We start from the raw sequence: 19,088 nt of genomic DNA on the forward strand, positions 1-19,088 counted from the left end.
AAAATAAATAAAAATTTAACATCTATTTATAAAATTTAATAATATAATTATAATTAAATTTATGTGTTAGAATATTTAATTTTTCAAATTAAAATAATGAATTAGACATTATTATCTATCAAATTAAAATATTTATTAATTATTTATAATAACTAAAAACTAAATAAAGATTTTTTTTAAAAAAAGTTTACACCTAATTTGGGTAATAAGTGGGGGCGCTATTTTGGAGCTCATTTCCCAGCACCAGAATAGCGCTAGGTTGGAGTTACTCTTAGTTCATAACAAAACAAGTGTAATAAGATGCATTGAACGATCAAGTATTGATTTATTTATTTATCTAGAAAATAAAATTATGGTCATTGGATCGATTAAATTTGGATGAATTAACAAGGCTACTGATTTAAAGAAAACTTACAGAGCCTAGTCGAACTGAATTCACGAGGGAAACTGATCATTCATGAGTTAAAGATTTACCGAAGCAAAACTGATATTTTAGAAGCTCAACCGTGTTCTAAGCATAACTGATGGAAGATAACTGATAGAAAGAGCTTTTGATAGAAGATCACTTATCAGTTTTCATTATTAAATGAGTCAGACTGTTCGACGAACATTCTCTGAAGATTTTCAGAATATTCCTTGAAGAACATAACCAAGATGACATCGGATAAAATCTTCATAACAACTTTGTCAGTCTGTTAGAATGTCAAAGTCCATGTACACTAAACAAGGTGTACGATTTGTCAGAAAGGACGATGACATATCAACGACGTCGTCTGTATTTGGAAACAATTATCAGATTCAAAAAGACAACTTCTGCAATCGAAGTCTATAAATAGATCAGCTGAGTAGACTCTCAAAACTCTATAATCCTCTAATCTTCGAATCTTTATCAAGTGAATTTTCCGAGAGCCTAACTGATCGAGCAGTTATTCAAGCATACACTGAAGTTTCATATTCTGATTATTAATGATCATTTGTGCTTAGAGTCTTTAATTGAAAAATACTTGCAATTGACAGTACGAAGTCTTACTTGATAATCTTGATTAAGTTGTGATCATACTAAGAGTTTAAGTTAAGCATAAACATATTTGTGCATTTACATTTTCAGTTACTATTTTGGCTTACAGGTATGTAGCATAACTGTTCATCAGTATTGTAATTTATTATGTTCAAACTAGTTCAATAAGCCTTTTCCGCACAGTACTCAACTGATGGCTTATTGATATCTAACTGACGAGAATTTCTATTATGTGTAGCTAATCAAACCGAATTATGCCATGACTTTATTGAGATTATTTATTCATCCTCTCTAAACCAATCTCCCGATCCCAACAAGTGGTATCATAGCAGATTAATTCTTGTCTCTGAAAACTATTCATTTAAATGGTCTCCTTCAGTAAAATTCTCATGTTTTCCAAAAAGGACTTTGATGATTAGAAGATTAGGATGCACGCTCATTTAAATGCACAAGACGATGATATGTGATACGTAACAATACATGAATCAATGAAATAATGAAACCCAATAATGTCATTGCAATCACAGAAAGTGCTCTGCAGATGATAAAAAAATCCACGAATGAAGTGCACCAGCGAAGACAGAAAAATGAAATTTTGGATAATGTTGCCAATGATATTTTGTACAAAACGCTAGATAAAAATACTTTTAGCAAAATCAAGTTGTGTTTTACTGTCAATGACATATGGGAGAAACTGATTCAATTGTGTGAAAGAAACGATCAGACCAAAGAGAATAAACTCAATGTTGTGATACAGAAGTTTGACAACATCAAAATGAAGGACGATGAGTCTAGACTTTGATGAAAGAGTGAGCAACATTATAATCAAACTGGATGCTCTTGGTAAAGAATATGGCAACTTAGAAATAGCCTTGAAAGTAATGAGGGCACTCCCGAGAGAATGGGATGTGAAGACAATGGTTAGGCGAGAATACAAGTATCTTAACAAGATTGAACAGCTTGATTTGTTTGCAGATCTTAAAGCATATGAATTTGAATTGGAGTCAAGAACAGATAATGAATCGACTGTCAAACTAACCAAGACTCTGGCTGCTACATCCATTTATCAATCCATCTTGAAATAAAAGTCAGCCGAACAGTTAAGTAATGATGCAATGTCATTGTTGGTAAAAAAAAATTTGGCAAGTTTTTAAGGAAGAATCAAGGAGATTTTCAAAGATCCAGCAAAAGAAATCACTACAAGAAAGAGTCCACTGATAAGAACAATGCTTGTTTCAATTGTAGGAAAATTTGTCATTTCATTGTGACGATCCTAAACCCAAAAAAAAATGGGAGAAAACCAACTGACAATGACAGCATATCTCATAACAAGAAGAAAATGATTCGAGGATGACAAGAAATCATTCAGAAAGAAAAGATATCAGAAAGTACTTGTGGCCGAGGACAGTAAGGCCAAGTGGAAAGATTCAGATTCTAATTTTTACTCATCTGAGACAGAATGTTCTGTCAGTGGGAGTAATGAAGAAGAAGTGCAATGCTTCATTGTAGATGCTGATTTGGAATCTATCAGTGAAGAGATCAATAAGCAAAAAGAGCTGAAGATTTTTGTTTGGTACTTGGACACTGGTTGTTTGAGATACATGACTTATCTGATCAAATGCGAAGGACCAAAGATCACTTTCGGTGACAACGCGAAGGATAAGACTGTGGGTAAGGAACATGGAATTCAACATTAGTATTTCGCAGTTAGAAAACCTCGGCAAAATGGAGTTGTTGAACGAAGAAACATAACTTTGAATAAAGTTTCTAGGATAATGCTTGTTGATTATGTTGTTTCCCATATATTTTTGACAGAACCAATTAACACTGCATGGTACACACATAATAGAACGATGATAAATAAGAAGGCTGGTAAAACTCCATATGAAATATGAAATGAGAGTAAGCCTAATCTTTCGCATTTTCATATATTTGGTTGTAAATTGTGTATTCACATTAATGATAAAACTCATCTTTCTGTTTTTGATAATTTGATATTGGTCTATTTCTTGGTTACTTTGCCTTCAGAAGACATGTCGCATATTTAATAAGAAAACATTGAATGTTGAAGAAATAGTTCATATTGTATTTGATGAAACGTAACTGATTGATAATCAAACTAACCTAGCTTATCTGTCTCAGATAAAAGATCTTGATTTGGAAGATGACATGGAAGATGAAATCAATGTGAACAAAAAGATCTATCAAACACCTATCAGATCAGTCAACTAGAACTAAAGAACAAGATAACTATGCTGATAACTAGACTGATCTGAACCAAGCTGATATGAACCAGAATAATGATATCAAAGCTGTTGAAATTCAAAATTTTGAGAACCAAGCTGATGGGAGACCGACTGAGGAGAACCAAACTGATCATACTCCAAAAAATTCTTATTGTAATCCACTTGGACCATACTATAAATGGAATGGATGTCAAGAGTGTATTTCTGAATGGACTACTGCAAGAAGAGAAATATGTGGAACAACCTCCGAGTTTTGTTAATCATACTTTATCTTATCATGTCTTTAGATTAAGTAAAGTTTTGTATGGTTTAAAACAAGCACCACGAGCTCGGTATGACATTTTATCATAGTTTTTACTTGATCATGACTTTATAATTGATCATGTAGATAAAACTTTAATTACATTTGTTAAGAATGATCATACTTTTATTAGTTCAGATTTATATTGATGATATTATTTCAGATCATCTAACTCAAAGTTATGTAAGAATTTTGTCAAACTGATACAGGACAAGTTCAAAATGAGTATGATGGATGAATTGACATTCTTTCTAGGTTTACAAGTGAAAAGATAAACTCAGGGATATTTTATTAACCAAGTCAAATACACTCAAGATTTGCTGAAAAGATTCGGAATAGAAACTTTCTCTCCTGCGGCAACCCCTATGAGTTCATCAGTTAAACTCGATAAAGATGAAAGGGGAATATCAGTCGAAGTACCAATGCATCAAGGTTTAATAGGTTCTTTATTATACCTACCTTCCAGTCGACCTGATATTATGTTCGCAGTATGTATTTGTCATCATTTTTCAGTCTAATTCTAAGCAATCATATTCTTAGCTGCTAAAATAATTTTGAAATATTTGAATGAAACTTCTAGTGTAGGACTCACTTTCAATTTAGTTGGATATTCAGATGCAGATTGTGAAGAATGCAAACTAGACAGGAAATGTAAGAGTGGAACTTGTCAGTTTATCGAAGGCCTGATGATTTCTTCATTTAGAAAGAAACAGAGATTCAACAACAGTTGAAACTGCGACATTGACTCAACGTAGTCGCCAATCTTCTTCGACAACACAAGTACAATCGCAATCATTTATAATCTAGTCTTCCACTCTCGGACTAAGCATATCGATAGTCGACATCATTTTATCCAATATCACGTGTTGAAGAAAAACATAAGGTTGGAATATGTCTCCATAAAAGCAACAGGCAACCGACATATTCACAAAACCACTTATTGAGGCTAAGTTCTCTTACTTTAGAAACATATTATGAATTATTGATTTGTCTTAAGAATGCGTGAATTTGGGGGACACTGATTTAGAGATCCTTACTGATGAGACAAACTGTCAGTTAGACTTGGAGTCTCACTGATTCATCAGTACTCCTAGCCTAACTGATCTCATCACGTAGTAATGAATTTGTTGACTCATTTATTTATTTAATTAATCATTTAAGAGCAACCGATAATTTAAATTCTTTTAAATTGTATTTATTAAGTTTGAATATTTTTAAAAATATTAACGTTCAAAATTATTTCCCTTAAATCATTGATTGATTCGTACAACGTACGAATTATTAAAATTTTCAAAAGTTTCTTTTTTGACATATTGACACGTATCTCGGTTGTTTGACTCAGGTTGCACATATAAATATCAATCACTCTCAGCCATTTTATTTCACCGCAATTCAAATTTTCTACAAACTTTTCAAAAATTTTTTGCTTCATTTTTTCTTTGCATTCAAAAACTCAATTTCTTTTCTCAATAATTTTTCTGCAGAAATGACCACTCTCTCATACATTTTTAACGTCTACGCTGTGGATTTTGAATCCATTTATTACTTGGAAAAATCAGCAATATTGGATACCTTTAAGCAAGTTGAGTCATCTGGACTCAGAGTGTTCTTGAGTTCGTTTCTGGACATCTATGTGCCAGAATTGAAGAACTTCTATGCACATGGATCCATTTATGAGGATGGGAAGACTGTTATGCCACTAGGAGAATAGACATTGTTGACAAATGAATCTTTCTTCTCTACTTTGTTTCAATTGTCTACTGAGGGGCTAACTGTTTGCCTTTGTCCCCAAGACTGTTGTGGAAGAGATGAAGTCCAGATTCTCTGCGACAGGTGAACTTGTCAAGACATTTGGGAAGAAGAAATATATGAAGATGGAGTTTCAACTCCTTGCTAATGTAGTGTCCAAGCCAATCTTGGCTAAAAAGGTAATAGGGAGAACAAGATGTCACAATTGTTGCTGAGACAACTGATAGGAAAGTTACTGGAAATCCGTGACCTCCAAAGCCAAAATTTTTACCATCCCTTCTCCCCCAAGAGTTATCAATTTTCCAGTTCCTCCTTCAGCTCCTCGACCAAATGGGATTGTTATTAAAGATATAATTCAGTCCACCATATCAGGACTTGATTCCAAGTTTTCAACAGCATCAACCAAACGGAAAGAGTTGATGGTCTATATACATAAGCTAAACTAGTTTCTGCAGTTCAGACTAAAATTGACATGTTGATGGATGAGGTAAATGAATACGCATATGAAGAAATGCAGTTCTTCGACGACTAGGTCCACATCAGAACAGTCAATCATTTGAAGATGCTGAAAAAGAAAAATGCCTTAGCTAAGACAATTTTATTGAAGAAGAGTGTTCTCAATGTTACAAAGACTCAAAACATATAAAACCATTCAGAGGCGGTTATACTTGGTAGAACTGATGAAAATCAAGAAGCTGACATCAATCTGTGTTGAAAGACATAATTACGATCATATGTGTTTAACTACCTTTGATTACATTGTCTCCAACAATCAATTAGATATGGATCTTTTGTCTTTACAGATGAAATAAAGTGTGGGAAGATGAGCATAAGTTGGTATTGCCAAAAAATAGCAAAAAAGAAAAGGCCGCTGAGATTCCTCAACTGTCTATCTCAAGCCAAACTGAAAAGGTAGAGCATTCAGGACTCAAGACCATTCAAGATACAATTCAGATACCCTCCACCTCAGCACAAGAACCTATTTTTCAAAATTTTATTGTTGAACCTTCAGTAAGTTTATCTCCACCAGAAGTCTCACTGATACCCCCACAACAAGTAGAAGCCTTAGCATCTCCACAAGTTATGGCAATTTCTTTGGCAAACATTAATGAATCTGTGCATTCCATTTCACAACAGTGTGAGGATGATGATGTGTTCATTGGCGACCTACTACCATTATCTCATATCATTGAACAATTAGAAGTGCTAGATATCGCACAAGTTACTACTGTTCTAGAAGAAGAGCTGACCCCATCTTAAGATGAAGAAGTATTAGAAGAGGAAGTTGTGCAGAAGGAAAAGTTATTGCCTGAGTCACTAGAGGTTTGACTAGGTTGTGATTATTGAAGCAACTGTCTCTCTGTCGGAAACTACTGAAATAGAGGATGTGAGTTGATTGAGCCTGTCAGTCAGGCTGAGCCAGAAATTTTAATGATTGAACAAGCAGGTCCTTCCACAAGTCAGACGGCTCTAGATCTTACACTAATTGTCACTCCTCTGCTGACTGGATCGAAAGAAATTCCAGGATCAAGCCAATGTCTCCTGAATTAGACATTGCAGAAGATAACACCTTGGAGCATATGATGCTAGTTTGACCTCTATTACTTCAAGTTAAATAATTCTGAAAAGAGGTCATCTAAACACTGCTCGGTCTGTGGACCACTTCAGTGACAAGATGTTTAAAGAATTATTCACATTATCCAAAACTGTGCTGGACATGTTTATGAAGATATAGTACATCACGAAAGCACAAGCTGCAACAGCATCTCATCTTGATGGAGAAATTTAAGCAAATCATTTTCAGTTATCTCCCAAAATTGATTATATGAATTCAAATATGAATGAGAATGATGAAGGTGTCAGGAACCAATTGACTTTTCTGCTCAAATACCTAAAAGCCCCGAGTGGTATTGACAAAAAAGGGGAAAGGAGCAGTAGCCATAAGAAAATTGAATCCAGCAGTCAGGCTCAAAAGAAAGAGCAGCTACAGCTAAAGCCTACTGATAAATCTAAGCATTCTGGATCTCTCAAAGAATGTCTTAAGAAATAATGCTTCAATCTATCAGTCTAACAGTTTTTCATTTTTTTGTAATCTTTTCAATCTATTCAAATTTTATATAAATTTAGTTTTTCTCTAATCACTTATTTTGTCAATCACAAAAAATGGAGAAATTGTTTGATCAACTAAGTTTTGGTGAATTAACAAGGCTAATTATTTAAAGGAAATTATATATCCTAGCCGAACTAAATTCATGAAGGAAAATGATCATTCATGCGTAAAAGATTTTTCGAAGCAAAAGTCATATTTCAGAAGCTCAACCGGTATCTAAGCATAACTGATGGAAGCTAACTAACAGAAAGGGAAACTGATAGAGGATAATTGATCAGTCTGCATTACTAAATGAGTCAAACTGTTTGATGAACATTCTGTTAAGATTTCCAAAATATTCCTCGAAGAGCATAACCAAGTTGATATCGAATAAAATCTTCACAACATGTTTATCAGTTCGTTAAAATGTCAGAGTTCACAAGCACTAGCCAAAGATGACGTAATAACAACAACAGATTCTTTGGAAACGATTATCAGATTCAAAAAGACGACCGTTGCAATCAAAGTATATAAATAGATCAGTTGGGTGAACTCTCAAAACTCTTTAATCCTCTAATCTTCTAATCTTTGTCAAGTGAATTTTCTGAGAGTCTGACATATCTAGCAGTTATTCAAGCACACGTTAAAGTTTCATATTTCGATAATTAAGGATAATTTGTGCTTAGAGTCTTTCAATGCAAAATAATAGTCATTGAAAGTAAGAAGTCTTACTGATCATCTTGATTAAGTTGTGAGCATACTAAGAGTTTCAATAAGATAGTCGTAAGTCCTACTGAAGTGGGTAGTTGCAAAGTATTGTAATTATCAATGTCCTTTAGTGAAAATCCTTCCTAGAAGGAAGAAGATGTGACGTGGTAGTTATTCAAGTCTCCGAACATATAGAAACATATTTGTGCATTTATATTTTCAGTTACCTTATTTTTTTCGTACAGTTACGTAGCCTAATTGTGCATCAGTATTGTCATTTATTGCGTTCAAACTAGTTCATAAACCTTTTTCTGCGCATTACTCAACTGCTGGCTTATTGATACGCAACCAACAAGAATTTCAATTCTATGTCGGCAACCCAACCGAATTATTTTGAAACTTTGTTTAGATTATTTATTCATTCCTTCTAAACCAATCTCTCGATCTCAACACCGTGAATGTATTTATCCAGACTGATTTAACTTTGCCTCCAAATATGATTAACCGACGGTTATGTCTTGAACCACTCTCAGCTTTTGAGGATAAATGATGCATTTAATAATAAAATTATAATTAAGTAGTTATTGGGTATAACTGACGGAAAAATGGTGTAATATGAGGAGGTTAGTGGGTATTGCAAATAATTTGACAAAACGGTATTAACCCTTTTACATGCAGGTAAAGGGATTTAGTTTCTATTTTTATCTATTTATGCACAGCAGGGATAAATGAAGATAAGAAAGCAAGCTTGTAAAAGAAGACGAAACCAAATAAAAAAAATGAAAACAAAAACAAAAGGAAAGAAAAAAATTGAAAACAAAAAGAAAGCAAGCAAGCTTGGTAAGTCTTAAATGCAAAAAAAGAAAAAAAAGAAAAAAAAAAAGAGATTCATCAGCAGTCTCATCAGAAGAGATGACATCTTGAATTGCATCATAAACTTCTATCCATCTTGTATTTTACACTGCATATATGATTTTGGAATACATTAAGATGATTTCTCGAGGTAATCGACAAGCATGATGTGATCAGTTAAATTCTCTGATAATCTGATATACAAGTGAAAAAATAGAACACCTCCTGCTACGCGCTAGCAGTAGCGAGCACGCATAAGGTATCTTTAACCATCCATGTCCGTGTCGGAAGTTCTGTTTTCCTCTTCATTCGACAAACTGATTGATGCAAGAAGATGCTCGATTTTGAGAGGACTGTGTCGAACTATGTGCTGGAACATAACCTAAAAAACAACAGCAACGTTTATGATATTTTGTCGAATTCGATATAGATTCAAATACCACATAAAGCAAATAGCAAACATGCCAGAGAAGCATTTAAAATCGAATAAATAAAGGTAAATTCAATCTTGAATCGAGATCTTGATAAAAAGTGTATCATCGTGTACAAGTATTTGTTTTTTTATCCAGAAAAAGTTTCATTAAAAATGGAGAAAAATATGCTTAAAAACTATGTTACATAAATAATGAGTAACTAGTGATTGGAAGAATGAGTTGGGATTTATACAAGACACAGCAAATTAATTCAACCTACTTACCTTGGAGTAGCTATCAGCAAAAGCACGTGCACGATTGGGTTTGCCTAGGTAGTGCAAATCTGCCCTCTCTAGCTTTCCATCCACGAAACATAATCCTCCTTCACTGATGGCAAAACGTAGGAGATTGCCAGCCTGCAGTCTTGTCTGAAAACTATAAGTTAGCATACAATCAAATTTGTACCTGTTTTCCTCATTTTTATATTTTGTTCATGTTGTGTGCTAGAAAATGCACAGACATCGCTCACGGTATTCATTTTCTAAAATCCCTTGAATGATAAGGTCCATAACTTGATTCAAGTATGCATAGTTAACATACGAAGTAGCTTCGTCAAGCAATTACAGAAATCAGGTAAATGTAGTCTCATGGCTTCTCATTTTAAACTGATGAAAAAGCAATCTTACAATAATGTCATTGAGCATTTTTGTGCACTAAAATTATATAACCTTTTGTATGAAGTCAATGTTCAAGCATCCAAAAATAACAGGAGGTTCGTCAGATGTAGCCAGCCTCCCATCAACAAGTAGCTCCAACACTACCTGATTATTTAACAAAAAGGAATGATCAAGCTCACAACAATACTCGGTCTTTCCAGTCACCAGTATCTTGCCATCATGTAGCTCCAACAGTTCCAGATTATTTGATAAAAGTGAAAGATCAAGTCAAAACAAATAAATTGAGCATCGCATGAATGTAAAAAAGTAATGCCAGATGAGTTTAACAAAGGAGCGACGATGTAAAAGTGGCAGCTCGTAGCAAAATAATTAGTGTAAAAGGTTGGCCCCAAGTATCGCCATAAATAAATTGTTCTTGACAGACACTCATTTGAGATTGACGACAAACTATTTGAACTCTTCCAACTATTTTAATATTGGCTAAAACACAATTTTAAAATATTTGTAGAAGGATAATGATATATTTGTATTTAAATTTTTAGATTAGGTTGTTGTCAGTTTATCTTAATAGAGAAGTTAGGCAAATTATATTTTTATATAAATAAATGATGTACCTCTTGATTGGATTATCAATAAACAGACGTTCCCTATACTATGTAATCTTCTGCTTTTACAACATGGTGATGTCGTGGCTTATCAGTTCCATAACAACAGAGGTTGGTGAAAACTTCCTGTTGTATCCCACCACAAAGGATATTTGGAACGCAGCGAAGGAAACCTACTCGTGCAAGGAGAATATGGCCGAACTTTTTGAGATCTAAAGCCTCATTCATGGCCTAAAACAAACTGTCCTTGCACGCTACTGGCAGCAACTGGACTTATTTGAAGTCTCCGATTGGAAGCGCCCAGATGATGATGCCCGTTACAAGTCTATTATTGAAAATAAACTGTCTTTATATTTTTTATCGGCCTTACCAGTCAACTGGATGATGTCAAGAGTCGGATTCTTGCCACAAAGCCCTTGCCCAAATTGCAAGAGGCTTTTTCAGAACTTCGACACGAAGAGAGCCAAAGAAAACTGATGGCGGGCCTTTCATCTACTGTCTCGTTTTCTATAGAAGGATCGGCTCTTGTTTCTCATCGCGATTCCTCTGAATTCGTTGAGAATCCTTCTCCCTACTCTGTCCGCAATCCTTTCCCTGCTGCCATGAATGACCAGCCTCAGTAAGGTCGTCTTTGGTGTGAAAAGTGCAAGAAACAAAACCATGCCTTGGAAACATGCTGGAGAATCCATGGGAAACCTGCTAGTTGGAAATCCTCTTGCACGAAGCGTGCCAATTCAGCTATGGCAGAAACCTCAGCATCGGATCAGCAACTCTTAGTAAGGACAACTGGAGATGCTCCACAAATTAATTGGTTCAGCCAGTTCCAACACCACCAACAACTCTTCACTTATTGGCGCAGGCAGTGTGGCGCATGGAGGTAATATTCCTTTTGCTTTCATCTCACAGAAGGTTTTATCCAAATATTGGATAGTTGACTTGACTCAGGTGCTTCGCAACATATGACTGGAAATTTGGAGCTTTTACATTCCTACAGCATGTGTACTACTAGACAGGCTGTCTGCATTGCAAATGGGTCGAGTGCTACAGTTTTGGGTTTTGGGTCAGCACATATTTCTAAGGATTTGTCCTCACATTCAGTTCTATTTGTCCCTGATCTTGATTGTAACCTTTTATCAGCCAGTAAACTCAATAGCGATATGAAGTGTATCTCTCATTTTTTCTCCAATTCTTGTGTTTTTCAGGATTAGGTATCGGGGGAGACGATTGGCTATGCTATTTTTGTGCCGGCTGTATCTCCTTAAGATGCCTTCCTTGCTACCACCAGCATCCCACAACACTGTTCGTTCTTTAAATTCTGCTGATATTCCAAATAAAGAATGACATTTATTATTGTGGCATTATCGTTTAGGGCACCCGAACTTTGTGCATCTCGAGAAATTGTTTCCTTCATTGTTCCATAATTAAAGTTCTAATTTTGTACACTGAGATGTTTACCAATCTTCTAAACATACACGTACTTCTTTCACATCACAACCTTACAAGCCTTCACAGCCATTTTCTCTCATTCACAGAGATATATGGGGTCCCAGCAATGTGGAAAATATTACGGGTTCACGCTGGTTTTTATTATTTGTTGATGATCATACAAGACTCTCTTAAGTGTTTTTAATGAAAGACAAATCTAAAACCAACACCTTATTCCAAAACTTCAATACAATGATCCAAAATCAAATTTCAGCCCGCATTTATGTTTTGAAAACTGATCGAGCCAGTGATTACTTCAATTCAATCCTAGGCACAAACTTTCAAAGTCAGGGTATACTCCACCAAAGCTCGTGTGTGGATACTCCAAAACAGAATTGTGTTTCAGAACGTAAAAATCACCACTTCATGTGGCCAAACCATTATTCTTTACCCACAATGTTACTAGACATTTTTAGGGGGATGCCGTCCTCACTGCCACATTTTTTAATAACATAATGCCTTCTAGTATCCTCAACTACAAATCACCAGTCCAAACTCTCCTTGAATCTTACCCTACCACCCGTCTGTTTTCTAATATACTCTAAAGTTTTTGGGTGCTCTGCCTTTGTCCACGTTCATTCTCACCTTCGAGGCAAACTTGACCCACACGTGATTAAGTGCATTTTTCTTGGGTATTCTCCAAATAAAAAAGGTTATAAGTGTTACTCCCTGGTGGCAAAGAAATTCTATACCTCCTTGGATGACACTTTCTTTGAAAATGAGCCTTTCTATCCCACTTCCTCGATTCAGGGGGTGACAACCCAACTTGAACCTCAATATTTGGAGCCTATCACACCTGCATTACCACAGTTGGAACCCATCCACCCCATACCACCTACAAACTCGATACACTATACCGACAACAAGTCATTACAGGTGTATACTCGGAGGAATAAGCATCAAAAGGAGAACTAACAGCGATCTGTAAAAATTCAGAAAGTTCATGAATCTTCCTCGGCATCAAACTCCATTGAGAACACACAAGGTGCAGATTGTGATTCCCTTGAAAATAATGATCCTGATAATAGACCCATTCATTAAGGAAAAGAGTAAGATCATGTACACAACATCCTATACGTAATGTTATCTCTTATTAAAGATCATCTGCATACAAACTTTGTGTCCAGATTAGATCAGATTCGAGTTCCATGCTCCATAGAAGATGCTTTGCAGGACCCTAATTGGAAAGATGCTGCTTTTGATGAGATAAAGGCACTCAAGAAGAACAACACTTGGCATATCACTTATTTCCCTCCAGGAAAACAGACACTGGGCTGCAAATGGATCTTCTCAGTTAAACAAAAGGCATACGGAAGTATAGAACGTTTCAAGGCTCGATTTGTAGCAAAAGGATACACACAATCATATGACATTGATTATCAAGAAACATCTGCTCATGTGGCGAGACTCGATACCATCGAGTTCTCTAACCAATTGCTGCTAACTTGGATTGGCCTTTGTATCAGTACGTCAAGAATGCATTCCTCAATGGGGACCTTGAGGAAGAGATTTACATGGATATCCCACCAGGATTTTAAACGTTATGGTATTGATTATCAAGAAACATTTGCAGAAGTGGCAAGAGTCGATACCATCCAAGTTATCTTATCAGTTGCTGCTAAGTATCAGTTGGACGTCAAGAATGCATTCCTCAATGGGGACTTCGAGGAAGAGATTTACATCGATATCCCACCAGGATTTGAAACGACATCCACGGCCAACAAAGTATGCAAATTAAGGAAGTCTCTTTACGGGAAACAATCACCTCGAGCATGGTTTCGATTCACCAATGTTTTGAAAAGTCATGGCTAAGCCTAGGGTTCCATCTGATCACACTTTATTTTACTAACACTCAGAAATAGGGAAGATTACAATCTTGACAGTATATGTTGATGACATTGTTCTTGCAAGAGATCATGATGAAGAAATGACCCGAGTGAAAGCTTTGCACTTAGAAAGAATTTGAAATGAAGGATCTTAGAAACCAGGAATGGAAGTTGCTAGATCCTCACTTGGGATTGCAATCTCACAACGAACGTACATTTTGGACATCTTAAACGAAACTGGTATGTTGAGATGCAAACTTGTAGACACACCAATGGATGCAAACGTTAAGATGGAGTAAGAAAAGAGTGTCCATTAGTTGACAAGAGAAGATATCACAGATCAGTCGGCAAACTAATCTATTTCTCCCACACAAATCCAGACATGGGATTTGTTGCAAGTGTTCTTAACCAGTTCATGAATAACCCAACAGAAGATCACATGGAAGTTGTATATCGAATATTGAGATTCTAAACAGGATTCCAGGCAAATGACTGTTTTTTAGAAAATCTTTGAGTAGGAACACTATAGTGTACAATGATGCTGATTGGGTAGTCTCTCATGTTGATAGACGCTCTACATCTGGCCATTGTACATTTGTGTGGGGAAATCTGGTTATTTAGAGGAGTAAAAAGCAATATGTGGTGGGACGAACCAGCGCTGAGGCAGAATATCGAGTGTTAGCTCATGGAATTTGTGAAGGGATGTGATTAAATGACTTCTCCATTAATTAAAACTTTAAGATGATCGACCGGTTGAAAAGATGTGCGACAACCAAAAAGCTATAAGTATAGCCAAAAACTCAGTTCATCGTGATCGAACAAAGCACATTGAACTGAATCAACATTTTATAAGTGAAAATTTTGAGAAAAGGGCCATCAACCTCAACTATGCCCTACTCAAAGGCAACTTGCAGATATCTTGACTAAAGCCCTTCATCGACCAAATTTTAAAGACTTCAGCTCCAAATTGGGGATCAACGTATATGACCCCGCTTGAGGCGGAGTGTAGAAAGCTAAAGACTTTTATCTTTAGTTGGTTGTTAAGATAATAGATTTGTATTTAAATTGTTAGATTAGGTTTTTATCAGTTTAAATAAATAAGGAAGTTAGGCAAATTAGATTTTTATACAAGTGTATGATGTACCTCTTGATTGAAATTATCAATAAACACATGTTCCTATACTATGCAATCTTCTGCTTTTACAACAGTAGTGAATCGTCAAATTGCTTATTTGAAGCTTCCAATGAAAATTTTGTTTCACCCTTCCTAAAGGAGTTTACCCCAAAGCACCTCAACATGTTCCCAACAGAAACACCAACCAGTATCACCTTGAGGCATGCTAATTGCTATGCAGACCAGACTCAGGGACCAGTGCACTGCGATGCTTTTTAAAATACTCGTTCACATTTAAATTTCATAAACTTTTACGGATTTTGCACTGAAAAGCCCCAGAAAAATTCCTCCAAATATATTAGGATGCTAGACCCTTCCAGCTATCTATGTTAATTGTCATATACCACCATCAGAAACTATAAGCATACTATATACAGTTGATCAGTAGTTTAGAAAGTTACAACAAATGACGGCATACGATCAGGCTACATTAGAATAATGATCAGCCGATTCCCTTGATATGAAGCAAGTCCTAGAATACAGGTGATTTGTTGCAACGCAAACAAAGTGATTAGGCATAAAAATATACATACCTGCTGCTGATCTGGAACCTGCCCTTTACCATCTGTATCACAAACATATTGACTACAATTATCATCCTTCCAGACCAGGACCAATGGTGTATTTCCTGATTGATAATGTGCAAGCCTGGGAAAGAATTAGAGCGAAAAACGGAAGGTGTGCTATGTAACTACATGAGATTTATAGAAGCGTAATATAGTAAATCTTAATGCAAGTTGCTACAATTTGAGGAAGATAGAAGTCAAAAGACTTGTTTAATACAATGACGGAGAAAGGCCAAGCACAAGCACAGGAAAATAAGTGTTAAAAAATCATTTACTCTACTTACGTGGATTCACTGAGTTGCTATCTATTTGGTTTAACAAGAAAACTTGACTTTAGTCATATTCACCCGTCAAAGCACATCATATTTCACAGGTTCATAGGTCTATCATAAATTGAAACTACCCCAGTTATTTGAAGCAAAAGTTTTTAACTATTTCTAAGTATATTGAACATTCAATGCTTATACATGACGAATGCAACAATCATTTGAATGTGTTTCAAGCCTAAATCTTTATCTCAGTATTGTTTCACATACTCTGGAAGCATGGAAAAAGATTAAAAAGTTGGTATGCTTGCAACATCATATAAACATTGATAGCTGCATATATTTTTTGAGTGATAAAGAGTTTTATCAGCCACAATTAAATAAATGATAAAGAGTTTTATCAGCCACAATTAAATAAAGACCAGAAAATAATTTCTTGAAATTTAAAAAGCACATATGAGACAAAATCAGGCAATATGTGAATCCCTATGATACCATAGCTTCAAAAGTTATTGTTTGAAGGGAAATATGCAATGGGATCAGAGATGTATTCAAGTGATAATGCATGATCTGAAAACCTAAATATTCCATTAACTCTACCAACACAAACCTTGTAGAATAATTTTCTATCCAGTCTGACAGTCATATGTAACGTTACACCTAAAGGACTTTCCCATCGAGAACCTAGGCACTTCATTTCCTGATTAAACTTTTAATTTGAGTTAATTTCTTCATTATCTCCCCAATCTTAAGCAAAGGCAGTTTTTTCAATGGGCCAGCAGATATATTCAGTCATTCGTTTGTCGGGGAAAATAGTCGTAATTTTTGTGGAAAAGCAAAGCATTTCTTATGACATTGATATATGAAACACATAAATTTTGAACATTTACAGCTCCTATCATATTTCAAGTACATGCTCATTGAAATCAGATAATTTTCAAGGGAAACTCACTTATTGTAGAACAAAATTTCATCCTTCACATACGGCATTGATCCAGTGTAAGCTGCTTTAACACCGTCCTCGTCACAATTGAAAACGGGAACCATGCTGAACCTATATTTATGGTATGCAGATGGACCATTGCAAGCTTCTGTCTCCACAAGCTTGCTGTTTAACCAGAAAAATCTGAACTCAGATGTGCACTCATACGTTGACATTCCCCCCCAACACACCAGGTCAATTACATAATATGTTTGATCAGGCTGTAAATCATAACACAACATGCAAACAAATTATAGTTATTTCAGATATTTAAGCAACAGTACCTCAAATAAACTGAGAAATACATTCATTACCTCATGAAATATACAATCAAGGATACAATAAGATTGGCCAGAGTGGGAACTATTGCTGCTCCGTGAACCATTAGGCAAAGCAGAAAGAAACCGGTGCAGCATAGTTCCATTACGCAATCTGCTAACTGTCGTTCCATTTGATGACACCACGAAACAACGTTTTCCAGATGGCCTCGCAAATACATACCTATACAAAGAGCAAGACCCGGTGCATTGAGGTACAAGAAAATTTAAATTCGAGACATGAATTAGACTCGCACAACATTGAAGAAAGGGCTTTACAGCTTTTTTTTCCTTTCTGATTGGTAAGTGTCTCACAATTTGTTATCAATCCCTCGAAGGGTTCAATATCAACATCTTTGAGCCATCATTAAAGCAACTTTAACATTCAAAAGCCCGAATAACTAAAACATGGAATGGTGGGTCCAGTTTAAAGCATTCAAAAACTAGTTTTTTTTTTTTTTTTACTTTTTGCACCAGAAAAGATGCAGGGAAAAAGAAGTACCAGTCGGTGTTTAATCGATGAGGAACGTCGATCATCCACTCGGGAAGCATCAGCTGCTTAGCAAACCATCTTCGGGCATCGGGCCCTCTAAGCTTGGCGGCCTGTCGAACATCATTTATTACTTCACGACCTTCTCCAACCTCGGGTTCTATTTCGGGCTCTATTTCGAATTCCGCGGCATCATTTTGAAGTGAGAGGACAGTATCGGCTAAACAACGGGCCTGTTGCTGGGCGTCGCGGCGGTTTTGAGACTGACGTTGCAATGACAGCTCCCGGCGCCGTTGTTGGTCGGAGATTGCCGGCCGTTTGAATGGCCGGCGGAGATCGTGTGGAGCCATCGGTTTACTCTGAACCTCGATGACAGTTTCTCGAATTTTTTCTTTCAGTTTGGAGCAAGTACACGGCTTGACGATGAATCTATAGGTTGGTGAGAAATTGTACGATCACGAGATTGGAGAGGAAACGTTCATGGTCAGATTATGAACTCGATGAAGAACACATTTACGAAATTTTTTTTTAAATGTTATATATATATACCAGGTAGATAGAGAGGTTTTAAATGTTATATATATATATATACCAGTTAGATAGAGAGGTGTATTATGTGGATTTGTAGTTTAACAATTATTTATATTTTTTTCCGAATAATTAATTATGTTTTTATATTTATGTAAGTCTTATTTAATAATTTAATTTTAAAAGTTATAAGTACTATAAATATAGTAATTTTTTATTTTTTTAAATATATGTAGTCATGCTATTAGTATTTTAAGTTGATATTGTGTTTAACAAATAAAAAAATATAAGAAAATAAGGAATTTATAAAAGTAAAAATAGTTAAGAAAAAGATTGAGTTGGTATTCAAATACGAAAATTTTAATAACACGTCTCAAATTGGACATAAAGTATTTGTTCATCTTAAAATCTAATGAGGGATCTACTCCATAAATAAGTTATTATAAATTCGAAAATAGAATTTACATATTTAAATCATGGTAGTGGTTGTAAGGGTTTCACACTTAATGACATTGTTGACGCTAATGAATTTAAGAACGCGGTAACTTTAACTTAAATATTAATTGTAATATGAGTCATTAAACAATATTTAAGAGCACTTAAAATATTAGTGTAATCAAATAAATTTGAAAACTTGTTAATGTAGACAGGATTTCAATAAATATAATGTTTTTTTTTTGAGAATTTAGTTGACGTATTTATGAATTTTGTAACTTTGAGTTTTTAAGATATTTAAACATGAGAGTTAATTTAATTCATAAGCCAGCTGAGTAGATGATTACAATGAGGGATTAAT

General features: G+C 35.2%; 1 protein-coding gene across 2 annotated transcripts; it reads right to left on the minus strand.

The window, feature by feature from the left end:
- Positions 1 to 8,947: 8,947 nt before the first annotated feature.
- On the minus strand, positions 8,948 to 18,284 carry LOC140988052 (uncharacterized). 2 transcript variants are annotated; one of them, XM_073456907.1, is made up of 8 exons: positions 17,777 to 18,284; positions 17,272 to 17,458; positions 16,928 to 17,178; positions 15,677 to 15,791; positions 10,105 to 10,197; positions 9,661 to 9,804; positions 9,186 to 9,345; positions 8,948 to 9,072 (listed from the first exon to the last, which is right to left on the minus strand). In XM_073456907.1, the coding sequence occupies exons 1-7, from the start codon at positions 18,112 to 18,114 to the stop codon at positions 9,229 to 9,231; spliced, it is 1,245 nt and encodes a 414-aa protein (XP_073313008.1). In that variant the 5' UTR covers positions 18,115 to 18,284; the 3' UTR covers positions 8,948 to 9,072; positions 9,186 to 9,228. The 2 variants fall into 2 exon arrangements, with proteins under 2 accessions (XP_073313008.1, XP_073313007.1); XM_073456906.1 differs by having other exon boundaries at positions 9,003 to 9,345.
- Between the last annotated feature and the right edge of the window lie 804 nt (positions 18,285 to 19,088).

Source organism: Primulina huaijiensis, chromosome 11 (genome assembly GCF_012295235.1).
Source record: "Primulina huaijiensis isolate GDHJ02 chromosome 11, ASM1229523v2, whole genome shotgun sequence".
NCBI lineage: Eukaryota > Viridiplantae > Streptophyta > Magnoliopsida > Lamiales > Gesneriaceae > Primulina > Primulina huaijiensis.